This window comes from Pomacea canaliculata, linkage group LG12 (genome assembly GCF_003073045.1).
Source record: "Pomacea canaliculata isolate SZHN2017 linkage group LG12, ASM307304v1, whole genome shotgun sequence".
NCBI lineage: Eukaryota > Metazoa > Mollusca > Gastropoda > Architaenioglossa > Ampullariidae > Pomacea > Pomacea canaliculata.
Genome location: NC_037601.1, coordinates 17,061,796 through 17,089,504, shown reverse-complemented (window position 1 = coordinate 17,089,504; position 27,709 = coordinate 17,061,796). Strand labels below are relative to the sequence as shown.

Genomic DNA, 27,709 nt, shown 5'->3' with positions numbered 1-27,709 from the left:
AAGCCCGAAAAGAAACGAAAATCACCGAAGCCCTTATTCTGTAAATTGTGGAAGCGCGACAGCAGCTTCTGTTGTATAAATTCTCTGCGGTATATATATATAAAATGATTATGATGGAGGAGGCTTCCTGGTCTAGCTATTGAAAGTTCTGCTGTTCTGACAATCCAGTTTCCCCTCGCGACAGCTCTTGATCCTCCACTATGTACACTCTCCTCCCACTCTCCCACCCTATCAGACGACGCTTAAAAATCCCGGACGTCTACCCTCCCTTCTTCCTCGACTGCCTCCTCCCCCTACAGGAGATTCTCGTCTGTGGGATATCTTATATTTTCCGCTTTGATAGACTACAAAGACCTGAGTACTGAGTGGCCTGGCACACGGGATGAACAAAGGCTTTCTCTCTCATTTACTCTCTCATACTCTCTCTCTCTCATACTCTCTCTCTCCCACACACACACTCAAGCACGTACACAGTGCGGATAAAGGATTCATTAAAACACACACACAGGTGGCAAACAACTTCATTTCCATGGTTATGCCACGCAATACCGATCGTCAGAGGTAATTTGTATTTGCTGCTGAAACTGTACGGCGTGTGCTCTCACACAAATCACACTCACACACAGAAAGAGAGCATATCTCTACCTCGGGTACAGGCCGCCAACAAGCAGTCTTTCTCCAGCTTCCCCCCACACAAGTTTAATCGTTGAGGGTAGATGAAGGAAGTGTTTTTTTTAAAATTGTTTTGTAATAGCGGCGCCAAGAGAAAATAACCCTATCGTCAGGAGAAATGAGTTTTTCTCATGAATAATTATTGGAGGAGGCCACCTGCAGAACCACAGGAAGACTGCACACAGGAACGAAAAGCAGAAGCCATCCCCTCCCCGACTTATCATCTGAGCTCATATCACAGGCAGAACTGAAGAAAGTCTTACAGGGGTATCATGATCTCCAGTGGCACCCAACTGGTGAACTAAACAGGGTGAAAGAAAATAAGAAACAGAAAAACATGTCTATACTACTCATCAATGTTTGGATAGTCTCGTGTAGTAAGAGCTGCAAGATGCTTTGCAGGTACACTGACTCGTGGTAATTGTGCAAGACCTCAGACTGTGTGTTTGGGGAGGGAGAGGAATCACTACATATCACCAAGACAGATAATGTCTGAATATTTTACTGTTGAAAGCACGGAGACTGTTGCGAGGCGAGAGCAGTCCACCCCTCCACAAACAGTTTGGGGGCCAGACCACAGGCTTTCTGATCCCTACACGACGACTGCAGACGACATGATAGCATCTTTCTACCTGTGTCAGAGCCTTTATCTCCAGTCTAGAACTGCTGCCAATTCTGCGCCACCCACCCCCCATTCTCCTTCCCTCATACACCCTCCCTAGTCTCCCTCATGGAACTTTCCCAAGGTGGCAGCTATGTGGGTAGGCGACCCAACGGCGCAGTACAAAAAAACAAAACAAAAAACAGGCAATGAAACAGCAAAGATGTACATCCTAACATTTTTGAGCAGGAAATACTGAAAAATGGTGACTTGGTGTTTTGTGATACCCGGAAATCTACCTCATGTTTTTGCAGTAGCTGGAGGTGCAAGTTTATTAACATTTACTATGCTTTTCCCTTTCCCCTCTTCCAATATCTTTTCATCAACTTTGGCAAAGAACCGAAAGAAACCACTGTTCGTCTTCAATGTGCGCGTGTGTGTGAGGGATAGAGAGAGAAGTAGAGACCATCTTGTCTTTCTCCTATTATGTTCTCCCCTACTGACTGATCATTATGGGTCTTTGTGGATAAACTGAAGTCTGGAGGCCCTCGCTAGGGACGTCGGGTGGCAGCTGCGTAAAATTCTTCCAGTGCGTGCAGGTCACGAGTCCCGGGCTAGCTTGACTTATGGTCTATTCATTCCACCGCCAGACATAAACGAGCAAAACAAAGAGACATGGACTCTATGAAATGACCGTGGACTTAGAAATAAAGTCTGCCATGAGGAGAAGCCCACACAATTTTTTTTTAAAACGTTTGTCACGATCACCCCATGGTTAGGAGGGGAATGTGGTGCCGAATAAGATGTAAATATGGTGGAGAGTAAGATGGTGCTAAAGGGAAATGTGGTGCTGAGTAAGAGAAGAATGGTCAGGGTCTGAAAATGTTGTCCCGTATTAGACGGTTTTAGAGCTGACGCAGGATGATAACAGATATTTCCAACAACAATTTATACAGTACGGTAACAATGCATAGATATTACAGAGTGCAAAAATGTTTACCGAAGTATTAGAAAAACTGGATTTTCCAACCATAAAATGAAAAAGCTTTCTTGCTACCCCCTCCCCCCTTTTTTCTGCAAACCAGTCTTGAAAGATGTAGTTCACATACATGCCCAGCAGGCGTCAGACTAAGAACAGAATAATCTCAAAGGAAGAGACAGAAGTAGGTGACTTCTTAGTCTGGCTGCTTTTAATATTAATTTCCGTTATCACTGTTCACGAGAATAAAGCACAGGCCCCTTCCCTACCCCACCCCACCAAGCTCCAACTTGTCCTCTTGTGGCTATCCAGTGGCGCAATGGTTAGCCGGTCACCAACAGAGGATTGTTTATCCTGGGTTCAAATCTGGTCTCGGGCAAAGTTCCTTCTCTGCATGCGACACCTGCTTTGCCATGATAGTCTTGATTGCTGGGGTAGAACACAAATCGTCCCACCACCCCACCCACTTCCCGTCCCACTTAGAATATACTGCTTTAATTCTCGTTTTCCCTAGAGTAGTTGGCTATATTTAGTTTAAGGCATTTCTCTTGCATTATACGCTCTGTTGGACTGTTGAAGACGATTGAATCCCAAAATGTCTTAACTCCTTCAAGGACAGCTTTGGTCTGTCGAGGTATCGGCGACTAAAATCTTGGAAATACTAAAGTCTTATAGCTACAGCGCTTGGCTCGTCCTCTGCTAGTAATCCACAAGTGACGGCAACGAGGGTTTATAATCGCAAGAAATAATCCCGGGGGCAGGTTTCAAACAGATGCGCTTGGAGAAGAGGTAATATGGTCTATTCTGCAACGACAGCAAGGACCTTTTGTGCAAAATGGAAGCTCTAACATTACAATAGGATCTGTTACGCAACATATTCTGCCAGCTGACATTTTCCCTTAACGCCTGTTCATTTCTTCTTTTTCTTGAAGTGTTTTCTAGGCTGATAAACAGGGAGTGCAATGTGTTATGTTTGGCCTTTACGAAATGTCCGCAGAAGAGCAGACGCCTGACGTCTAGTGTTCTTGGGAGGAGAGTGTGCATACACAGAGAGACAGAGACAGAGGGAGGGCGGGAGTAGAAAAGATCAAGACCGCAGAGCTAAACACATGTATAACATCAAATCATTGCGTGTGGTAAACACGTCTTCGGTGTCCCGCAAGGTGAGCGCATTCCATCAACATGGTGCGAGTATCCAACAGGACAAAGTCTCGTGGCAACGAGATCGCACGCAGCATGCTGAAAGAACGATGCCACGTGGTGGTAAGCTTGGCCGGGGACTGGACATCGCCATTTTGACTGACTTCGTTATTATCTTCCCTGACTCCAGAACCAAGACCGAGATGCGGGAAAGTGGAGGGATCTCTGCACCACTTCTCTTTCCACTTTGTCGGGTGTCTTGACGATGAGGAAGGGCTGCTTGCTAAAAACAGAATTATTGGATGAAAGTGCCTCGAGTAGGTCCACCCTCACCCCACCCCCTACTTCCGATGAGCAAAACCCCAGCTGACTCGTCCGCGGTTAGATGAGAGGTTTTCAACAATTCGTCTTAAAAGAACATTGGTGAGCTATCAAATGTGCAAGCGTGTTCTGGCATGCATACCACCTAGTGAACATCACGCACTTCTCCAACTTTTTTTATATATCCCTGTTCCAGCTAATACAGTTTGCTCAATATGTCATCCTGAGCTTGTTTCAGCCAATACAATTTACTCAATATGTCATTCCAAAACCTACTGCAGCTAATGCAGTTTGCTATGTCATCGCGAAGAATGCTGTTCAGCTAATACAGTTTACCCAACATGTCATTCCGAAGCCTGTTCCACTAATAGCTGTTCCCTGTGTCATTCTGACATTTGCGCGAAGGAAGTCCCGTTGCTATTTCTACTTCTTGCTTACAAATATGTCATTGCACTTTATGTTCTAAATGACAGAGAACAAAAAGCAGAGCGAGAGAGGAAGGGATGGCATGTCGCCCAATCTGCATTAACTCGGAGTTGCTTTCCGGCTGCCATTCATCTCGTGCAGCAGCTGGACCGTCGGATGCCTCGATCCCGTTATGCTGCACGTGTGCCAAACGTGTTTGGCAGAAAAACATCTCCAATCACAAAGGGATTAAACTGGAAACTGTATATTTAAACAGATTTTAGCGGGTACCGAAAACTCATTTGTATCAGACAAGGATTATGAAGCCGTCGAATTCCCAGTGGACTACACTGGAAACTGTCGTCTGCTCGGTTGTTGCAAGCTCCGTGTCTGCAGCTGTAGGTTACATGATTATTGAAAATGTTTTTCTTTCCGATACACAAAATGACTTTGGTGAAAATACTTGATTTTTGTTAAGAGTAGTATTGGTTTTGAGGTCGAGTTACCCGAAAGAGAAAAGTGCGCTGTTCAACCTTATGGAAAATGACAGCCAGGTCATCTTATTAGGGGCTGAAGAATGTCAGCAGCACTTGCCAAAGGTCACGTTTTAGGCAATACGTGGAAAAAAAGATAATGGACGACAGTGGATCACGTTTATCTTTCTTTTCTCTCTCTCTCCCTCCCCCATACCTTCCCTCACACACTTCCGCTCTAAGGCCTCTTGCCCACCCCAGCCTCTCTCACGCGCTATCAATGGCTAAAGACCGTAGAACCCAAACTACATGGTCAAATGTCTCAATTAAAGGGGGCGCATTGCAAGGTGGCAACATGCTGTTGTGTTGTCAAGACACTTTTATTGAGCAATCAGTTATGTGTTGTGATCATGGCGCCCGCTCGATGGCTGGAGGGACGCCCCACTGTCGGTGTTCAGCCACAAACCCAGGCCAACCACCGCACATCCTTTCATCGTGTCCAGGTCACAACATACACCACCTGGGCGACTACGACCAGCCAAAATAAACAGCAAGAGGACACTTTTAAAAAATAGTAAAATCTACTCTCATAGTTACTGTCTCTTCTTTTTTTCTTTTATTCAACCTCCCTTTCATGTTCACTGTACAACTTTTAAAGTAAAATAGTGTCTCGTTACCGGTTCTGTCACAATCGCAGTGTGAAAAATGTTTTAAGCACCTGGCACGATATAATCAAAAGATAATTTCCCTCACCCATCCAGCCCACCCCACATTCTATGGCACCCTCCGTGAAACCATCCAGCAGCCAGCAAGAACACAGTAATGAGGGTGATGATGTTATCACGACAAAGTCTGTAAAATGTCATGACCGATTTTTATTTCATTACAAGACACTTCAACCTAAAAACGTCTCGCGCAGTCGCCGAATATTTTTCTCTCCATGTCGAGTTAAAAAAATATTTAATTAACCTAATCAAGTCGGGCAAAAGAGGTCAATTTCTCCGAGACACCCTGAATAGTATAAAAATCGTGAAGCTAGCAACAACCCTATAAATATCCAAAGCGAATATTATCCTTGTTCGCAAGCATCAACGACTTAAAAACAAGTTAGAATCAGAATAAAATAACAAAATGTTTCGATCTTTACTTTGCCTGTTTTGTGCTACCCGTCACTCCAAACTGAATAGTTACTGCAATGAATAGCAAATATTGCAACCCTTAGGGAGAGTACAAAGTGAAGCGAACGAACGACAGACAGGTACCACTATCCTCACCTGCAGCTTCATTAGGAACTGTCACGCGCATCTCACGTGCCCTTTGACCACAAATCACCTGACTGGGTACACAAACAAAAGATTTACATCTTCCCCTCACTGATAAAAGTGTCATCTCACCATTGGCCTGGAGATATTTTAACTCTCTCTACGTCCCTCACTCGCTTCCAAATAAAGAGAAGGCGTGAGAACAAAATCCTCCCACATCGCTTTCTTCATCGATTCTACACATCACTTAATCAGTGCCATTCCCATATTGTATTCCTCCTCCAGCATGCACATACATTTTTCAAATCAATTTTCTAAGTATACAGCCTTGATTCTGCTGAGGCAGCGACCGAGAGAAACCACCATAATAATAAAAACTGTTGGCAAATGTCCATCAAATTGCTTGGCCAGATTCCATGCTGTAAAGTAAACGTTGGACAAAGAACGGTCCTGGCTCTTGTCCTGATCTTATATCCGCTGCGGACACATGAATCACAAATATCTCAGAGTGAGATGAATTTGAAACGGTCTAGAAATGTTAAAAAAAAAATTCCAACGATGTTCATTGCCAGCATGGATACGGCGTCCACTTGCACTCTGTCACCTCCTTGTCCTCTTCTCCCAGGGGCCCGTGTTATCTTCTTCTGGTTGTCAGCTGCTATGTCTGGTGACCAGTTCTCGCTCTAGTTTTCCTCTTCTTTTGTGTTGTCTCCCCTAGTCTTTTTTGCTACCGTCAGTTGTCTCCCCTAGTCTTCTTGCTATTGTTACTTCCAGTGTCACGAACAAATGTGGAAGTGTTGATCGTGGAAGCATGATTTCGACTAATGTATAAGAGAGGCCAGCTAGTTACCATGTATTTACCATTTGTTAAAAATTCGAAATGATGATGATGTATTTCTTGTCGGTTGAAATGGGAGCCAAGAGAATTTTTCTACCGGTTTAATCACATTTTTACATCTACGACCACTCTTTTTGTAGAACTCGCTACACCACATCCATCATGCCCGTTCTGGACATTTTAACTTTCACTTCCCCCATATGCATCACATGTTTCTTTTTCTTCTCCCTCAGGTACACATTCTCTATCAGACACCCACACCCACAAACACAAACACACACGCATGTCCAAACAGAAGACACATCACACCATTGGCACTTGTAATCAAAATACTTCTGTTCTTCCACTTAAACAAACAGAAAATTCTCCCCCAGCCAATTACATCCCTGAACTGTTTGACGAACGGCACACGGAGCACCATGCATGCAGTTGTGGCCAGACAGAAAGGATGCGTGTGTACACCAGTCGATAATTTCTTTTTAAATCGAATCCCCGATATGTCGCTGCACTGATGGCGCCCTCTGCCGAGTAAACTCTGCACCTCGCCTGAAGCGTTTCGGAACAACGTCGCGTGAAACAATATTTTTTGTTTTCTTTTGTTTTTTTACACGCCAGGGTGATGCTAAACAGAAACAGGCTCTCTGTCTCTCACTCACACATTCCTTCCCAATGGTCACTGTCATAAGAAAACAAGTTTCTTTCAATGCATTTTTCTTCAGAGGTGATAAAAAGACAGCAAAGTCTTTCTGAGATTATTGTCACTTAATGGAGACGATGTTGAGTTGAATTTCTGTGGTGGGTGTGTTGTGATCGGTACAAGCTCACGTCGTCGTCGTTGTCGTCGTCAATCGTCGTCATCATCATCATCATCGTCGTCAAGAACCGATCACAGCACAACCACCACAGAAATCCAATACGTCCACACCTGTGGCCAGGTGAGTAAGCGCAGAAGAGAGCTGGTGGTGTGGCTTTGCCAGCTCTCGCCGTAATTAAATCAATATTGTGTTGACCTTTGCGAAAGCAAAAACTGCCGCCAGTCACATACTGTGGGCTACCTTCGCCGCCATGTTGCTACTTGCAGCTACCTGTGAGTGGCTGGTAAGACAGTGGATGACGTGTTGACAGTAGAGCGGTTACATGGATCAACTGACAGAAACGACACCGTTGAAACCTGCTAAATAATAATAATAGGAATAATAATAATAAAGGGAATCTATTTAGCGGATTTCCCCAAATGAGCAAACGAATGGACAGAGACATCATGGGCAGAGAAAGATAGAAAACAAACAAGAAGCACTAAAAAAGGACTAGCAGTACTGAAAAAAACAAACTCTGGAAACAACTTATTTTTATTTCATTTTCTCAGGGAGTTTAAGAAATGCAAGCAAATGGAAACTGTTGGTGTGTGTATGATGCAGATATGTAATCCTACAATGGTGAGAAACACCAATGGACGAAGTGATACTAAGGGATGAGGTCATAGTACGCGATGTAGCCACACCTTTCTTCATCATTTACCTGTTCATTTCGCTCACACACCTTTGTCACACATCATTTGTCACAAGCAAGGCGCTTGCACACATCACATAGTGACAGTTCTGTAACTACTGCAAACAGCTTTCATTCTCTTGTCCAACTGTCTTGTTGTTGGCGAGGGCTCCTGGACTTTCGGCTGACCTTAGTGAATGAGAGTTCCGAAGATGACTTTCCAGTCACTTTCCGAAAGAAGATGAAATCAAATCTTGCAAGACTGAGGGTGTTGAAGATAGGGAGTGGTGTCATCTTCTACATCCAGCTTTCCTAAACATCTACACATGCGCAAACCATACCGACCACACTTGTTCTTGCTGTAACCGAGATTTTGTTCTTGTTTTTTCTCGCTTTCTGTTTAGAACACAACATCTTAGTGCAGCGTCGACAGCAATACTGCGGCAAATACTACATTCTTTGGTTAAATATTGTAAACATTTAATTAAGCCACTTGGTGTAAAAAAAATGAATTTAAGTGTCGTCAGCCTTGGACATTCGGGAACTTCTTGCCAATTCCAACGATTTCAGAGCATTTCTTCAAGAGCTTGAAGGCGAGGTCTCGAGCAGAAAACAAATAAAATTTATCAGTCGTCACATTGCAACTCCGTCTTAAGTACGGCTTCACGAATTTTATCTCTAGAGAATTTTCAAACACCAGTTTTTTCCGACATGTGGCTTCACATTGAGTGAGCACTTAGACAAACCACTTCCGATATCTTTTAATAACATTGCGCATGCGGCTGTGTGACTGTCGTTGTGGCTGAGGGTCCAAAGTTTGACAACGGTAACGGATGCTGTTACATAAGCTAACTATAACATCTCTACATCTGTAACCGATTAGCTGCACAGCACTGATGCAGCAGGACAGCTACGGCGACCCAACTGACGCCTGCAGTCAATGTTTGTCGATACACTCATAAGTATTTTGGTCTCATTGGCATGCAATGGTAAGAACTGAGCTCTCAGAAAGCAAGGCATTTGAGGCCCTTCAATGCCGTCGGCTGACATGCGTGAAAACAGCCAATCAGAAACGGTCTGCTGCATCATAATGAAAGCCAGGGGTTGCAATGCCAACGCTCATCAAACTGTTTCTGTGACGTCACTGGTTTCTTAACTTTCTGCACGATAACGATACCAGGGAGGTCATTGCAAACACAGAAAAATGCGTTTTCGTCGAGAAAGAAAAAAACCAACAACACAAAATCAAAAGAGAAGCAACAGCATCGTGAAAAACATATTTCTCAAAAAGCTGGGAGAAAGTTTAAGCTAAAAACAAACATTCGTCTTGCTGCAAATGGATTCCATTTCTCATAAAGCCGGCCGCCAATATCAGGCAGGTCATTTATCAGATGGTGTACGTTTGCTCCACAGTTGCACTGGGACACGATGAAGACATGCAGCCGCCAGAAACTCTTGCAGAAACAATACCCACCAACATCTGCCGTAAAATGCATCCAGAAACGAGAGATTTACGGCAACAGACAGTACCTGCGTGTGTGCGCGCGCACGCGTGCCCTCCCTACTTCTATCTGAGATCAGTTACTGTCCAATCAGCGGAGGATGCAGCGAAAGCTCGTTCCCAGGGGCAGTGAACCAGACTCAATCTGCAGTTCTCCGCCCTGCCAATTCGCATCTTCCTTCACGCAGCAAGCACAGGCATCCGTGAAAAGGTTAAGTGGACAAAAGTCCACAGCTCGGAGACATGCAGCCTCTCGACTATTTTCCATCCTCATCCAGCACACGAATACATGGGAAGACACTGCCAAAAGTTTTGTTTTCTTTTTAACTCTGACCTAAGCTGGCACGAGCCTTCCTATTTCTCCTAACATCTGTTTAAATTTATAGAAGAATTTTATGGCAGGAGGAGGTTGCGCAATGATGTTCTTCGTAACAGAAGATGAGGTCATCAGAGGGTCAGCAGCTGTTGAGGAAAGGTTCAAGGTGGCGAAACGAGAGGTTTGGGGTGCTGAACCACTTTGTGCGCAAACAACAAGAAGGTTCAGGAAGCCTGAATTCGTTTGTTGTACCTTCGGGGTTAAAGATTCTCCATTTTGACTGTCAGTGGCACTAACTGTTACACTCGGGGCTGTCAGTCGCAGGCACAATGTCATTTCTTGCTGCTGCCAAAGGCTTGCAGGTGCAGTTTATCGGAAGTTCGCTCTCGTCAGGTTCTGTCTATGAACTGGCATTCCAGATGTTCTGTAGGAGGATTCTTGTTGTCAGGCTGGCATCTTGATGGTGTCTTAAGGGCGTCTTGGTCAGGACATGGTGGTGTCTAGCTGGTGTCTTGCTGGTGTCTTGTTGACATCATGCTGCACGTCAACACACGAAGCTTGTTTGTGTGTGTGTGTGCGTGCGCGCGTGTATGTTCGTGGTTACTGGTCTGAAGGGGGATGAATGTTTGCACATTTATCAAACTCACTCCAGGAGCGAAATCATACACTCTTTTCCGCTCATTCTTATCTACTCACTTTTTCATTCTATTTCTTCTCCCTCCCTTTCTCTCTTTCTCTCTCACAAACACACTCCCACGCACACACATTCATTTCTACGTACACACATACGCACGCATGGACACACACACACACATATGATCTTTCCTAAAGCTATCTTTCAAGATTGAAGATACGCAAAAATATTTTTGAGACATGCATAATGTATGAACGTTTGCCCATTTATGTGTGTGCGCGTATGAATACGCGTGTGCAGTCATGTGTGTCTGAAAAGCAGGAGTTACGTCTACATTACCTGCCTGCAGAAATGGCTCGCACACCTTTAATGTTGCAACCGTCAGTCCGGTTCTTACTTTTAAAAAAAGAGGAGAAGAGAGAGAAAAACAAAAACAAACCTACTCTGCACGGTTTACTTCACCTGCCTGGAAACGCAGCCCCCTCTCGTCCCACTTTTGAAGCCTTAGAGGCAGGGGAGGCAGATGCCTGGCGATGAAAAGTAAGCTACGGTAAAAGGAATGGTTGTGGGGGGAGGGGAAGTGCAGGGGTGGTTGGTAGGCCAAGAGCTGCAGCGAACCTCCGGCCCACAAGACTAAATTTCATCATCTCGGAGCAGTAACAGCGATGGTGATATAGATGTGTGATGTGGATTATTGTCCCTCAGGCTGAAGGCACAAAGTTTGGCTGCGCTGCGAGTTGCCCAGGTCTGGAGGATGAGGGGGCCGCCGACGGGGAGATGTTCTTCACACAAGACTTTGAGGGATGAGAGCAGACAGCGTCCTCCTGACACCGGACAGCACTTGGTGCAAAGTGATGTACTGCCGGTACCACAGCCCGGGACGGCACAGGCACCACGCAGCAGACAATCACCCTTGCCCTTTGACTTTCACGGGAATGACCCGTTACCTATCACAGCCAACGAATATCGCAAGGTCGAGTAATGATGTTCCTGTGGCGATATCATCATATTCCTGGATCCTTGTGCATCAATGAGTCCTTTGACTACATATACGCTCTCTGCGTTTGTACTGTGACATCTTTCTTCCAGAGATATCGCTTCTTGTATTTTCTCGCGATTTTGTACGAGGGCCTTGTCCCGGATGGTGGTCGTGAAAACTAAAACAAGGAAACCGATATTTTGGACATTTCTTACCTCGGCGGTGTAAGCACGTGACGCCTTTTCTCGTGTGAATATTTCAGTAGTTGAAAGGATAACCTAATCGTCTGGTGGATGGATGCAATGTGGATCCGTAAAGTGTTCAGCAAGTGTGATGAACGGGACTGTGGACTTCAATAGCCTGCTCAAAGCCTGAACACCCTGACAAGTCTGGCTCCACTGGAGGTCTTGGCCGTGCGACCCCTGACCCCCGGACGTGCAGACTGAAAGAGTCAAACCGATTGGCTGGGTGTGAAGTGTCTTCACCAGCTCCAGGCTTCCATTTCGCCCTGAAGTGTTACTGTGCCACAGATTCTTTGCCCTGATAGTCGCTGCTGGAGTCAACCTGAGACGACCATGGTTGTCCGAACATACTGGCTGGACTACATGGATGGTGAGAAGTGCATTTTGAGATATATGTTGTAAATTAATTTGTTTTTTGATCGACTGCACAAAGGGGACAGGGAAAGACAGGGCATGTGAGGCAGACAGGTGAGCAGGCAGGCAGACAGTGCAGAACACAGGAACGTAGACAGCAACAACGACCAAAACGTAAATAAATAACCTCTCTGCGTGCAACTAACCCATCAGGAACAACGCTCCTGTTTACACAAACAAACAGCAGCTTTGTAGTTGGCAATAGCAAAGGTGATTTCAAAACTTCAGAACAGAAACTCTGTGTCTCTGTAGCCGTATCCACAGATCTCCTCACGTGGAAAACACAAGCACGCGCGCACACACACACAGGCAAGCGTTCGGGTCTTTATCTGCGCTCCCAAGGGGCTCTCAGACAACACACCTTTACACCAGAAACCAACTCGCAGCCTTTATTGCACATGAAATGCGCGATTACCTGTTGCACAAGAACGTGTTTCCGAACAGGCGCCGAGGGTTTCAATCACGCACGCGCCACAGTCGACGAAAGAAGTGTAAGAGCCAGGGACCGTGTTGTTCTTACTCAGTCTGCACTGGATGCGGTATCGCCGGAAGTGCTTACAACTTAGTGCAAAGAAAGAAGAGGCAGGGGGTATAGAAGGTGGGGAGGAGGATGCACGCACATCCCAGTTATTTACAGCCCTGCTGCCTGAAGACCTACGAACCTCAGCTTGCAAATTCGACCTTGCAAAGGCGTTCCCGACACGAAAGCAAAGGGAAGTTATCCGTTTGCCGCTCTTAACTTCCTTCTGAGCAAAGCACGCTGGGAGGTCTAGTGAGTAGCGCTCGGTGCTTTTCGATAAATAAAGTTTAACGGTTGCTGTTCTTCTCCCGAGGAACATCAAACATTTTGGAGATCAAATCCCGGGTTCGTGATGGGACAGCAACATCATTTTTCGCTGTACTTTTGAAATGTCAAATCGTTTGACTAATCTATTATTGTTTAAAATGGTTAATGTTTGGCGCTGTCTCATTAAAATAATAGTATGAACATAAAATCTAAATATTATATAATAATTTTTGTAATTAAAAAGTGCGATATGCGTGATGTCACAAAGTAAACTTGGACTTTATCGTCAAGACTGCTAAACACCTCAGTCTTTATCGTCTGATAATAAGCTCGAGCAAAGAACAAACGACAATCGAGTAAGCGCGCGCAGGGAGAAAAATGATACAAGCCACGATGAGCCCTTTAATATAACAACATATAAACTACATGAAACAGCGGGTACTATGCAGGAGTTCATGTTACCACGGACAGACTCTCGTGTAGCAGGTCATCGTCGTTTAGACATCTAACCTGATGACCGCGAGGTCATGCCATCACATCTCTCCTGACCCCTGACGATCAGTTAAACCGAAAAGTGAGAAAACAACAGCCAGATCTTCAGCATATATGTCGGAATGATATATGCATGACATGCTTCTGAGAAGAAGATTCTACCTAGCACCTTCCATCATCTACCTCCCCTCTCACCTCCCTGTCCTTCTGTATCCGATGTGCACCAGACAACGAATGTCAGAGGCACATCTCTCGTGAGCTCTCCAGGGTTTTCTAAATGCGCATCTCGAAGAAAGATCATGCAATGCTCTCTATTTTTTGTTAAACAGGGCGGACAACATTGATATAGCCTCTCTCGGCAGCGGTGCTGCTGGTAGCAACGAAGTTACTCCGGAAAAAGCCCCGCTGGGGCTACACCAAAAACAGCCGACGAAATAACGTCTCCGTGGCATGGGGAGGCAATTTGTTTTTCCACTCCACGATGTAGTCATGGGATCCCGTGACGTCATTGTCACGGAGTAGTGTGATGTCAACAACACGCAACAACATGGTGTCTTAACCGTCCTAGCAGCCATAATGGACAGCGAACGCAGGAAGCTTAACTTATTCGTCCTAGTTGACAAGGCCAGTCATTCAGACCAAACAATGAGGTCACGTGCCAACTGTGACCTGTGACTTAAGGACTCATTTTCAAGACCTCGCATGCACATCAGCCAACGGTGGGTTAAGCCTAAAAACGTGGTCTTAACGCTAAGTCTGACTTAAGACTGCGCATGCAACCCACCCCCGAGACGATAACAAACCCCGGAATTAGGCAACACCGTCAGGAGGCGCGCAGCTGCTCTTTGCATAATGGCGGCACTCCCAGCTCCTTGCAGCTGTAGCTCATCACTTATCCGCACACTTAAGTGATGCACCATCTTCGCGCAATGCTCGCAGTGACCTCCCTTCCACGTCTTGCCATAATCTTGTTTGAAGCAAGAATATTTCCATCAGAAATTCTTCTCCGAATCAAGACTAATTATGATAATTACTTATAATTACTGTTAGGACTGGAAGAAAATGCGGGTTCTACTGCCGCGATTTAAACGCCTGGAAAGCCTGGGGTCAGGAGGCTACCACTACGACAAACAAAATTACAAGATTTTCGAAAAAGACCCTGACAGCAAAAACAGAACATTCTAGTCAAGTTCTACCAAACCCCAAAATTAATGGTTTCAACGTGCAGGGAACATACAGACGATAATGAATGGGCAATGAATAAATATTGTGAAACTGCAGGGAAACTGACTGAACAAACAAAGCTAGGTATCCACAAACAATGTAAGTGCTACGGTTCGCGGCCTGCGCTGATCGTGCGATTTATCCGCCGGGGCGATGTTGCCGCACTGCATCGATCAGATCCTTGCCGCGCTTAGCAGACGACATGGCGATCTGTTACCAAATGTTCTCAACCATTCGTCTCGTAATTGCTTCCTGCTTCTGAGGACCCATCCGGGAGGTCATCAGCCTGGCACGTAACATGGCCAACCGTTTTCATCAGGTGTGACAAGACTGGGGCCCCGAGGTCAGATCGACTTCTCCCAGTAACGCAACAGTTGTTGTTCAGCGAGTTAGGCCATCAGGTCACTAGAAGATGGGGGAGACTAGTAGCCTCACTCTACGACCCAAGCTCGCATGAATCTAGGACCACCGCCAGGGGACCTCCTCGTCAAGTGACAGCCACAGGGACTAGTGATAGAGCAGGGTTATTAGCGCGTCTGATCACGTGGAGGAGGGTGTTCCGCGTCCGACGAAGTCCAGCTTCCCCGCCACCAGCCTCGTAGACCACAGGGTTCCGTCCCTTGCGTGACGCAGGACGAGCCGGTGAGATGACGTGGAAGGATGGCGGAGGTTGGGGCCCAGGCTGCACGCGCAAAAGACAAACTAGCCTCGGGAAGACACGAAGACAAACACCGTTGCTGCGGGCTAAAATGGAGGATAATTGGGCGAGGTGACTGCCCTCCACGGTCGCCCTGCTCCATGAGCCTGACTTGTGAAATAAGGAAACAAAGTCGACAAAGACGTTGGTCGGTGACTGATATTTCAACGATACTTGCATCTCTTTTTATTTTTCAAGTTTGCTTTCGAGATAGTGTGTGTGTGTGTGTGGGGGGGGGGGATTGTTGTTCTTCCTTTCTCCGCATCGGCTGAATATTTAAATTCACATTCTGGGTTCGTTATCAAAAAGAGGAAGAGACAGAGAGATATTGTGTGCTTGAATGAGAAAAAAAAAAAAAAAAGAGGTGAAAGTGCAGAGAGGAGACTATGTAGATATGCGACACCATCTCGTCTGGAGGTACCAACGTGTGTTCAGAATGAGACAATCGTCGACTCGATCATCTCACGCAAAATATGTCCATAAAGCCCTCAGCTGGATATTTCTATTCTCCAGATGTAAGCATAGTCAGAAAGAGGTCAAACTCGTGACAAAACGAATGTCCACGGATGCGCATAATTGAATTTATTTATCGTCCCCGTAGCCTTGACAACGTAAACGAATCCATTTACACTCCTGGGGCCACAGTTTGTTTTCCCTATTTTTGTGCATGGTGTTGCGTGATGACCGCATCTCCAGAATGGATGGAGCTATTTACCAGATATGGGGAAATAATTAAAAAAAAGCACTCCTGTAGACTTTAAAGTCTTGTGGCTAATAGTAATCGACATTTAAAGGGCGGGCATCCACAAACACTAAACTACGCACGCGCCATTATGCGAAACCTGATTCTGAGCAAAGAAACAAACAAATCAGTTTCGTCTCTTTTTAAGAAGTAAACTTTCTTCAATACAGAAACGTAAGTCTTTCTTTATAATGAACGCAAGTGAAGTTAAAGGAAAGACCGACTAAGACATTTGTCTCTTTTACTGCATTAGAGGTAAGAATTATGAATACTTCATCAGTGTCAGCTTTCAGAGAACAGTGTGAATTCTTTGTGTATGTTTACCACCTCCTCACAAGGACCGCTATTTATTAGTTTCGGCTTTTTTTTTTTTTTTTTGAAGGGAGGGAGGAGAGGTGGGCATCGTGTGATGGCGATAGGTGAAGTTCACCGGGCATTGTGTACAAAATGCTTAGCCCTCCCACATTGCTGATACTGGGTCATATAGACTATGAGCCTCTCTCACACCTTGTGTCGCCGTTCACTGTCTTCACACATACTGACAGCACACATACTGACGAATGACTTTTCTGACAAGTGTTTACATGATTTTCTTTCTTGTAAGTGCATTCTTAGGTGACCACAATGTCGACGATGTGATTTACTTTTAACATATTTACAAGATCGGTGTATGTAATTCTCCTTTAAGTTGGGAATGGAAGAGTGGACAGGCTGTTCACCGGGGGATTTTCTCAGGCGGGTAGATGACTGGACCCGCTGACCTGAGTTCACCTCTGCTCTGCTCCATCAGACTGCTCCCGAAATGAACTTTATATAATTGCAAAACTCGTATATTCAACAAACATGCGCTTATTTCACAAAGAACTTGATTGCCTCTCTCTGGACTAATGTGACCATGTCGGAAGTAGACACTGTCCGCTGGTGCTGCCGAGTGGATTACAGGGGGGTAGCATGCCTTCAGAGACTCAACTGTTCACACCCTCAGTGCAGGGGGAAGCGGCACGCGGCTGGGGATGTAGGTTAAGGGGGTTCCCAGCCTGCATTAGTCTCTCCCCATGGACGTCTGTCGGCTAAATGAACTCGGACACACGCGTTTGTGGTGGTCCTAAGGTTGTCTAAGAAACCCCGGCTTCTGAAATGGTGATAAAAACGGGCTTCGAGGGAGCAAAAGAAAAAAAATTTCCCCAAAATATCAATAATCGCAACTTTACAAACTAAATTTTGATCCTGACACCCTAAACGGCGCCATATTTCTGCCTGACACTTCCACAGTAAATAGGCCAAACACTTTTTTTTAAGTGTCGCCACTTTGATCTTTTAAAGCATTGAAAGTTCTTTTATAACGAGTGGTGACGTGCACAAAATATTTCAATTCAATGCATATCCGACTTGATCAAATCAACACCCGAGTGAAGAGAGTTCACTAATCGGGTGCGGAGCGCCGCAGATGTCTTTCATTTCCAGATGTCGGGGTATGCACTCACCCAGGCTTGTACCTCCGCATGTCTCTGTACGAGGTCGCCCTCTTACCTCCGTCTGCAAAACCCTCCCTTGGCTTCCTGGGGAGAATGTGAACGACTTTTCATAAACACATCCATGCACGTTTCAAAACATCCTCATTGCTAGGGGGATCCAAAGGAAAATGGATCGCTAAACGGAATGGCTGAAGAACTTATGACTAGATATTACTCTTATTATGCTAAAGTTCTCTTTCTTTCCACCTACTTTGTTTTAATCTTCATACTACCACTGGGGAAAGACAAATGGAAGCTAAGGATTACCGGTAGTTGCTTGGTGCCAGGCACAAGGCGAAGGATAATATCGGGGGACTATCCTCCATCATGTCTGGTAAATAAATACACACATTACAGACAGCGAAATGCATGCTGGTTGCTCGCTAAAAGCTGGTTGTTTATCATCGTGGTCTAGGTGGGACAAACTTCTACGATGCCTTAATCTGTTTCCCTTTCACTCACCCCCTTTTTCTCTCACGTATACAAACACACTTTTAAAAAATCTCTGAAATAATTAAAATTGACTTGCGCATCTTTATGTCCACTGCATGCTGCGATGTTATTCCGCTCTTACTGAAATAAACGGGGTTTGAAATACTGTGAATGAACAACTACAGGTAGACACACTTATTACACGGTCAGAACCTCCTTCTGAATCTTTTGCCCTCAAGAATAAGTGACCTTTAGGGTATCACGATGCTCAGTTTTAGACCAGTTTCAAGAAACCTGTAGTCTGTCTTCTCCGCGAGTTGAAATCCATCTCTTACCTCGCTGTGGCTATCTGTCAGACACATGCTTACCTACGTGTTTATCTACACTGGGTCTTGTTACGTCCACACCCATTGTCTACAGCGCGTGGCACGAGACGTACATACACGTCACTAGTCTTACAGAAATATAGACTCGTCATACACACACTCGTCTCCTGATGAAGATGAAGTGTATAGAAGCTGTTACAGTACAACAAAAAGGGAAAGTGAATTCGAACCAAAAACCTGCTGTACAAGCTAGAGGACCTTCCCACATGAAAGAGTAGAAGTTTATTAAGTGGTTCTCTCTCACACACACCCTCCACACACAGACAGAAGATGAAAGAAATGAAAAAAAAAAAAACCTGCCAGAGGAAAAACTGTGTGTATGTAAAGAACGAGGAATGAACAAGAAAAAATCAAAAGAATAGACCTGCCACTTTAGGAAAAGGGATGCCCCCCCCAAAAAAAAAAAAAACCTTTCTCGCTGATGAAAACATTAATTTACACTCGCTTCTTCGAATGCGACAGTAATTTCTCGCTCTTCTGTTTCGCAAGCAATTACTCGCATCCAAAAAGGCTGTCGGCCGGAATCCCTAGCATTTAGCTGCCCGCCCCATAGTCGTGCGCCCGTGATCAGCAGCCTGTCTGAGGGGAGGGTGCGGCCGCCGTCACGCCAAAGACGCCATGACCACAACTGTCCATTAATACATGTCACTGCGGCCGTCGCGGGACTTTTTGATGGAGGCCATGCTGCTTGCGGGCTACAACCGACTTGGAAATAGGCGTCCACATGGGAAATAATTCCAGCGCCACCTACGGCCAGGAAGAAAACGAGATGATGGCAACAAGGTCTCGAACAGCGCTCGCCTTGCAGTGTTTCAGACAGAGAAGGGTTGGGTGGAGAGAGAGAGGAGTGGGGAAAGAAAGACAGAAAGGAGAAGCGAGCAGAGAGATAAGGGTAAATGGAAATTAGCATGTGAGGTGCCAGGGTAGACGGAATGAACTCAACACACAAATTTCAGTCACGACAAGAAGGGAAAGTGAAGGAGAAGTGTCACGAAGCCCATTCGAAGAAGTAATAACACTCCGAATAAACAAACAAAAATGCTTACAGGTTAACACCTATACAGAATCGAGGCACAATACTACAAACTATTTCTGAACAATATTAAAAACAGTGCCGGACATGAAACAAGTGAAATGAAGCTAAGCATATCGCCATCTTGGTAGCTACAATAGCGAATATAATTCACCATCCAGATACAATTATTTCGATATAAGGTAACATGACAAACACATGTAAACCACTCAATCGGCATCTTTTTCAAATAGTTTTGAGAGCAGGACTACGACAATGATAATGTCAAGATCCGTTCAAATAGCTTACATACCTGTTTACATACATTTATGGACTGGCGGTGAAGGCTGTGGTCCTGGACATGAAATGCACTGTGCTGGAACTCATTACATGGCATGACTGGCACAAACATGTGGATTGTTGAGCAGTTGTGCAATGCACCGTTCACACAACACTTCTAGTGAACCAACCCGCTCACAATCGATTTGTTCTGTAAAAGTACCACCACTAACGGGAAACATTCAGATGTTAAATGTCTCAACAAAGCCGCCATCAGTGAACATGTCAGAGAAAGATACAAGTTTGTTTTGTCCTGTCCTGTAAGACGATGATAGATGTTTTAAGAAAGTCAAGTAATAGCAAAACATAAGACAAAGTAATGTGATGTGATTCATTGGAACGATTTGGTCCATGACAGACTGCAAAATGAACGCATTTGTCAAGCTGTATTTTGTATTCTTCTGTCCTGCCTTCTGTCCTGCCTCTTATGCTCGACTCTTTGTTACAGCGCAGGCCGACACTAACATGTCTTCCCTCTACCCGGACGGCAACTTCAGCGACGCCGAATACGACGCCTACATGCACTACATGTGTGCCAACCAGTGGACCAGCTACCCCGAGTATGTGGCGGCCCGCAGCCTGGAGACCTTCCTCTACCCCTTCTTGCTGCTCCTGGCTACCATCGGCAACGTCCTGTCGCTGCTGGCCTTCCGCCACCTGGTGGCCACCACCTGGTCCACGTGCTTCTACCTGCACGTGCTGTGCGTGGTGGACTTGGTGGTGCTGTACATCAAGTGCGGCGGCACGTGGTACCGGAAGGTGGCGGATAGCGACCTGTCGGAACGTATCATGCGTTTCTCCGACGCTATGTGCAAGACCTACATCTTCGTCTTCAACGTGCTGCTGCAGCTGTGGCCGTGGCTGACGGTGGCGCTGTGTGTGGAGCTGACCATCGCCACGCGCTGCCCGCTCAAAACCTACGTCATGTGCACGTGGGAGCGCGCGCGGGCCATCCTGCTTCTTATCACTATCCTCCTCGTCTGCCTCAACCTCAACTTCTTCTGGACATGGGGGAAGATCGACAGCGGCGGCTGCATCTACATCGAGGAGTTCTCCACCGAGTTTATGAACGTCATCTGGCCCAGCATCGTCATGGGCGTGGAGCACGTCCTGCCGCTCCTGGCAGCAACCGTCTGTTTCTTCGTCACCACCATCAGCCTGCTGCGTTCCAGCCGCGCGCAAGTCTCGCGCTACGAGCGCGTCCTGCAGAACTACTTCCTGGACCTTCAGGCTCTGCAGCAGCTGAAGCACGCCGCCCTGGTCGTCGTGCTGCTCTTCCTGGTGGTCAAGACCTTCACCGTCTCCTACGAGATCCTCAACTTCCTGGACATCCGCGGCGTCCTGCGAGTCCCGTGCCAGCAGCTCGGCCACTTCATGGCCAAGAAGTATCTGCTGAGCGTCCTGCGGGACACCGTACTCTACTGCTACCTCAGCCTTAAGTTCTGCGTCTACTTCGGCTTCTGCGCCAGCTTCCGGAAGCAGTGCTACGCGCACGCGCGTCGGATTTTGTGCGTTTGTAAGAAGAGCAAGTACGCGGTGGGTGGAGAGTCCAACCGGCGCCTGCTGTCCGGCAACGACAAGTTCTCGCGCAGCAACGAAGTGGCTACCGGCAACGACGGGGTCGTTAGACTCTGTGCCACGTCTAGCCTTATCACACAGGACGCCACACCCATCACCACTAAAGTGTGAACTGCGGCATAACGAGACTATGGCTATAAACTTCCCTCGGCGGTTCTCGGGATTTAGCCTGGCGCTGCTTTGTCACCTTTAAACTTTCTTCTGAGATCGAAAGAAAACTTCTAGAAGAACAGTGTTCCAGAAGATGGAAAAAATGTAATGAAAGCAAGGTAGTAAAGTGTTGGTTGTCACAGCGACTGGACAGAGACAACTGGGTGTGTAGCGTTATCTCTCCCATCCATTCTGATGTAAAACAGGATATGCTGCTGAGGAAATTTGAAAAACAACGGCAACAGTCTTTTTAAAAGTAAAACTAAGAAACCTGAAAGGCGAAAGATCCAAACACAGTGGAGTCTAGAGACTGAAAAATAGAGACTGTCACTAGAGACTGAGGCTGGCTAAAGGTGGATTTTTCTACAGCAGAATCACAAACCAAAGCTGTATCATGACGACCTGGCCCAGTCCCGTAAACAAATACCAAGCTCCAGAGAAAAAGTTCGTGCGCCGGAGGCGAGATGCGAACTCAAGCCTCTCACCTTCACTGTCTTCTTGACATGCGTTTTACGGGGGAGGATTGGTGTTTTACGCCGAGCCAGCAACTAAGACTCTATCACGGCAAGGCAGCCAGCACTGTAAACAGATGCCACATACAGAGAAAGAACAGCGTGTCCGAGACGAGAACTGAACTCAGGACAGCCAATCCCCACTGCATTGATGACAGGGTCTAACCGTTGCACCACCAGACCGCCCAAACGTTTTACAGATGGGAAACTGAGCTGTCGTACATTTGTTGCTAGAAATCGAGAAATGAGAACCATGCACACACATCACTCCTTACACGCTGGTAAAGAAATGCGAGGCACACACAACACAAACTGTGAGCATGAGCTGTGGGACCTGTCCGTCTGCAGGTCGTGTCTTCAGCCTATCAAAACTTCTTTTCTATCATTACGAAGACCACCTGACAAAAAAAACAAACAAACAGAAACAAAACAACAAAAAACAAACAAAAACAAAACAACAAACAGCAAAAACAAAACCAAAAAAGCCAAACAAACAAAACACTACAGCCTTGAAAACTGTTTAATGACCTAAGCAAGTGACTGTGGCTTTGACGAAAATTTACCTTCGTAATGCCACATATAGTGATTTTCTAAAATGTGAACTTGATGTTATATTACTATTTCTGGAATCTATACTTGCTGCTGCTGCTGCTGCTGCTGTTGTTGCTATTCAGTATAAAACGTTAAACATACAATGTAAAACAACATCTCTATGAATGACGCTCAATAAACATCTGAACTTGTTTTTGTTCCTCGTGAAGACAAGTTGTGTGCTTCTATATACGACTCCTCCCTTTCATTTTTGTAATCTTCTCACTCTAGGGTTACATCTCCCGCCAAACACACTATATACTACGCATTTTTGAATTTCATTTACTTGCTACTGTCAACAGTGTCGCCCTACCGCCATACTGGAAGTCGTAAAGCGATGTTGTCTCCGTGTGTAGGCCGCCCTGCCGCTGTATTCTTGTATTTTTCTGTCAACTGCAAAACGTTCCCTTTTGCCTTCTTGAACTGTTCTTTGATTTCCAGCCTAAGGAGACAGGAGTCAGCCTGTTCGTGTTCCATGCTGGCTTTCATGGCATTACGAGTGGTAAGATGGCTACCTGATGGCTTCAGAAATGTATTACAATGCACGCGCAAGGTCTGTCCAGTGTATTAAGATCAGTGATTTTACCAGTACTGTATGCATTGTGAAAGTGAAATGAAAGCAGACATTAGGAACTAGTTCACGGCTGTTATGTGAAAGCTGACATCAGGATCAAACACAACCTTTACTTCATATCTACAGGTGGCGCACGTTGAGAGAAAGAATGGCATGCCCAGGACAGGTGATCATCACTGCATTGGTGACAAGCGTCCTGCTTACGGAAACAAATGTAAATTATCAATGTGGATTTGATCAAATTTGGTAAACTGTTCATATAACTGTTATATAAAAGCCTTGCCAGGCTTTGGTCCATATTTGTCCAGTTAAAAAGGGCTTTAACCGTTGCTCCAACGGACGGCGCGTGCGATGCACATTAACTTTCAGTAAAAATGAAGCTCGGCCAATAATCAATGCAATTACAAAAATCATTATCTGTGCTCCACGCAGCAGAATCAGAGCAGGGATAAGCGGGAGGTTGGGTGTAGGTTCCATTTTTCTCTAAATGACCAGAATTTTCTCTTTTGAAGGAGGGGTATGTGTGTAAAATGAGAGGGAGCAAGAGAAAGTGTGTGAGCTGTTATTGTTTCACACACGCGCGCGCGGACCTAATTTTAACCGACACAAAAATACTAAAATATCCATAATACCCAGTTCATCGACGGCTTTTATCCCGCTCTCTTTTGTTCAGTGAACTTGTAGCCAGGACCTCTTTTCAAGCACATACATTTCTATAACTCAACTTTTCTGCGATGTCAATACCACACAAATCACACGGTTGATGGCTTTCAATTTTGTAATGACTCTTCTTAATCTAGGAAATGCCATGAAAAAACCAGAAAAATACCTCAGGAAAATCCATAACAAAAAGAATAAATGGAGTCAACACAAAAATAAATCCTTCCGGAGGTAACACACCATGCAACGAATTCCCTTCTTCTTGCAAATATACAGCTTCTGTGCACTTCACCTTCGACACGAGCATTAGACTGTAATATCCCCGATAATAAAACAGACTTGACCTAATATAAAACACACTGACCAGAAAAGATCACGTGACAGGCAATACAAATATCATTCCACAGCTTAGCCCAACATTGTGACTACTCTGTAAGCCGACTGCAAGCCCCCCTTACATGAACATTGTGCCACGAGTGTTTGTTTACCTGTCATCAAAGACATGAAAAGGTCTGATTACCGGTCAAGTGTCTTTGTCAGCGACGAATTTTCACTGATTTCAATATTAGCATTTCAATATTAGCATCCTGCAGCTTTTCGCTCCGTCGCTCACAAGCTTTTAATGTTATATTTTATGTTTACGCAGTTTAAATGCATTTAATGCATTTCAGGTTTTCAGTGTCATAACTTGCTTGTAGTTGTTTTAATTATTCATCATGCATCTGATTCGTCACTCGAAAAATCAAACATTAAAATCATCCTCCAACGTGTTTTCACCTGAAGATGCCAGCAATAACTTCGAGGACTTGAAAATGATCTTCTAGAACTCAGGTCGATGTTTTTCTGTTACAATGAGCGACTCCTTTACTGAACATACACGTGATAATAATTCACGTTTTTAAAATATCAAACATTTTGTAAATGTGGATTCTACAAAATATCAGAAACATACACTCGCTCGTGCACGTGCATGCACAAACGTGAGAACTTGCAGATTTCTGCACAAACTTGTTACTCTGTTGCGACAAAGAATATGTCGGACCTCTCTCAATACGCGGAGCTGAAGGGTGAGGGGTACCCACTAGCGAATCCTCCTCTCACCCTCACCATAAGAGGACTTCCAAGTCGGCTGGCAAAGACTGATGGTTTTGAATCCACTTTCAATGCAAATTGAGACGACGAGCTTAACAATCCTTCATCCGAGAAAATGGAGTGCACAGGCTCCAGCTGCAGTGTATCAGTAAGGTCCACTCCCTTCCCCCACACCCCTGATTCCATGGCAGTATTTAGACCACGTCACGAGGGGCGTCAAGAGCTTCTCCTCGCTAACAGTAACGAGACATCATAGCCAGTGAGAACGACCTTAGCCAACGCCGAAGCTCTTCCTCTCGATCAAAAAAAAAAAAAAAAAAAAAGAAAAAAAAAAAAAAGAAAAAAAAAAAAAAGGAAAATAAATGGAAAGAAAATGTGAAAAAGAAAGGGGAGGAAAAGCCACCCTTCCCGTGCCATGCCCTGTTCCCAAGCGTGCCTCTTGGACATTGAGCCGGCCCGCATAGGTTGCTTTATGGAATCTGACGCATCTACGTTCCGCCTGATTAAAATTTCATTCCTAGCAACATTCGATCAGCCATGCGCACAAACACAGCGTTTGATGGTTCTATTCTGAGTTTGATGGACGTGGTAGTTTGGCAGGCAAGGAAGTGGCAAATATTAATGCAGAAAAAATGTATAGCGGTGAAAACTGGCGAGTACGTGGGCGACAGAGGTGGGATTATGGCTGTAATGATTGAAGGAAGAAAGATGGAAGGAAGGATGGCGCGCGCTCGCTGTTACACACACACACGGTCGTAAGGACTGAAAAATGATGCTGGTACCTGCAGTTAGTGCGAGAAAGGAACCAAATAAACCATTCAAACATGGTCGTTCAGCAGAACAGAAAAACACGACTGACATTCTAGCCAGTCACTATTTCTTTCTCTACCGTCGGCATCAAGACATCAAGTTAAAAAACATGAAAGTCCATCATGATAAAACATATCGACAGGCCGCACTGTAACTAGTAAAGCAGAACTGCAACAATATCACACAGCACTAAAAAAATGAGTAAAAAAACTGCTCGTAGTGAACACAAGGACCATCGTTCAAAACTATTTTCCATCCACCCCCACATCTCAACACTCTCCAACTTCACTTCCCAGGAATACATCATTCACACAAAAAGAATCTTCTCCAATTCGTATTTCCTGTGTAACACAAGCGACAAGAGAGTAATTATAGCCGTTAAAAAACGTTGTACTTACGTCACAACGCCCCCTTTCAAGGAGGAGATAATAGTGGATGGTGGTGTGGGAGGCGGACAGAGATGACCTTATTCCTGCACTCATCTAATTGCCAACATCCAGAGCAGGCGTCAAAAAATAAAAATTGGCACCTACCCCTTCCCCAGCCGAAGAAAAAGAAAATAATGGACAAGAGACCTTTGAACGATAGCAGAGATTTCTCGCAGTTTGTGTGATGCGATCTCACGTGTAAAACGCCTGCCAGTGGTCTTACGCCAATGTTCCCACCTCTCATCCAGTTCTCTGTTCTCGGGTGCCTTTCACTTCACTTTCAGAAACCGCGGCACCAGTTTTTAAAGTTTAATCTCTGAAACCAACGGTAATGTGTGAAAAAGTGCTTCGCGTACAGAAACAGAAAATTGCTAATCTGCGCTCTTCTCCAGTCTGTGGCAGGTTCTCACTAACCCCTCACTCTCACCCCATTACTCCACAGAAACGGATACCTGATTTATTTGGGAAGATAAAAGTATTGAAAGGATGGATTGTCCTTCCATAATCCTCTGCACTAAACACAACGAACCACTTTTTGTCAACCATCCTTTAAAGCAAAGAGCAAATGGAAGAGAAAAGTGTAAGACTACAGTAACAGAAGGTATAAACCCTCCTTCCCTCGTCCTTTCAGAAGGTGATATTGAGTTAGGAAGATTATCGATGGTAAACACAGCAGTGAGAAGTAAATAAACACTACGAAGCAGCTCTGGAAGGTGGCAGCGACAGGCGTCATCACACGCAGCAGCAGCTGCTGCAAAAGGGTGGAGATAAGGCGAAGAAAGTGTTGGCACGATGTGTCGTGGTTTGAAGTGTTTGGGCATGAAGAGTGTCATGGTATGAAAAGCTGACATGAAGAGACCACCACCTTGGTATGAAGACAGCTACAGCAACTCAGTCCTCGACACAGGCTCGTGACCGGTACACGAGTGCAGGTGAGGTCCGGGTAGACGGGTGGGGAGAGGTCGCCTTTGCACGAGTGAGGCAGTCAGGTTTATTACACAGATCACCTGGACGACGTTGACATAGAGTAGGACAGGTGAGAAGAGGTTGAAGAAAAAGCGGGGGAGGGAAGTTCACGAAATGGAGGATGAAAGGATAAGATGCACCAAAAACACTTAAGTCTAACTCATCTTTCTTAGGATATGTCCCGAAAAAAACAATAGAGAGAGAGAGTGTGTGAGAGAGTGTGTGTGAGTGTGAGAGAGTGTGTAAGTGAGTGTGCGTGCGTGTGCGGAAGGGACGAGGAGCTCTGCAGTCAACAAAAGTGCTTTCGTTATTTTCCACTGACGGAAATTCCTTGTGTAATCGGCAGACAACCCAACCTGCTGCTGCCAACTTTGTGTGAGTTCGTGTTTACCAGGACGGTCTTGGCATGGTGTACCCGATACAGCTAATGGGGTTTGAAGCGAATGGCATGGCCGGCC

The 27,709-nt window shown here is 45.4% G+C and overlaps 2 protein-coding genes across 6 annotated transcripts in view; one reads left to right on the top strand and one right to left on the bottom strand.

The window, feature by feature from the left end:
* The window catches only part of LOC112576556, a 28,612-nt gene extending 3,222 nt beyond the window's left edge, over positions 1-25,390 (top strand). The window contains exons 1-2 of one of the 2 annotated variants that reach the window (XM_025259105.1): positions 10,087-12,221; positions 20,339-25,390. In XM_025259105.1, the coding sequence (XP_025114890.1) occupies positions 12,185-12,221; positions 20,339-21,579 (1,278 nt within the window). In that variant the 5' untranslated portion in view covers positions 10,087-12,184 and the 3' untranslated portion in view covers positions 21,580-25,390. Of the gene's footprint in view, positions 1-10,086; positions 12,222-20,338 lie in introns of those variants that run through there. The other variant, XM_025259106.1, reaches the window with a different exon arrangement.
* LOC112576550 (lisH domain and HEAT repeat-containing protein KIAA1468-like) overlaps positions 1-27,709 on the bottom strand; it is a 65,186-nt gene that overhangs the window by 17,963 nt on the left and 19,514 nt on the right. The gene's annotated exons all lie outside the window — the stretch shown is intronic.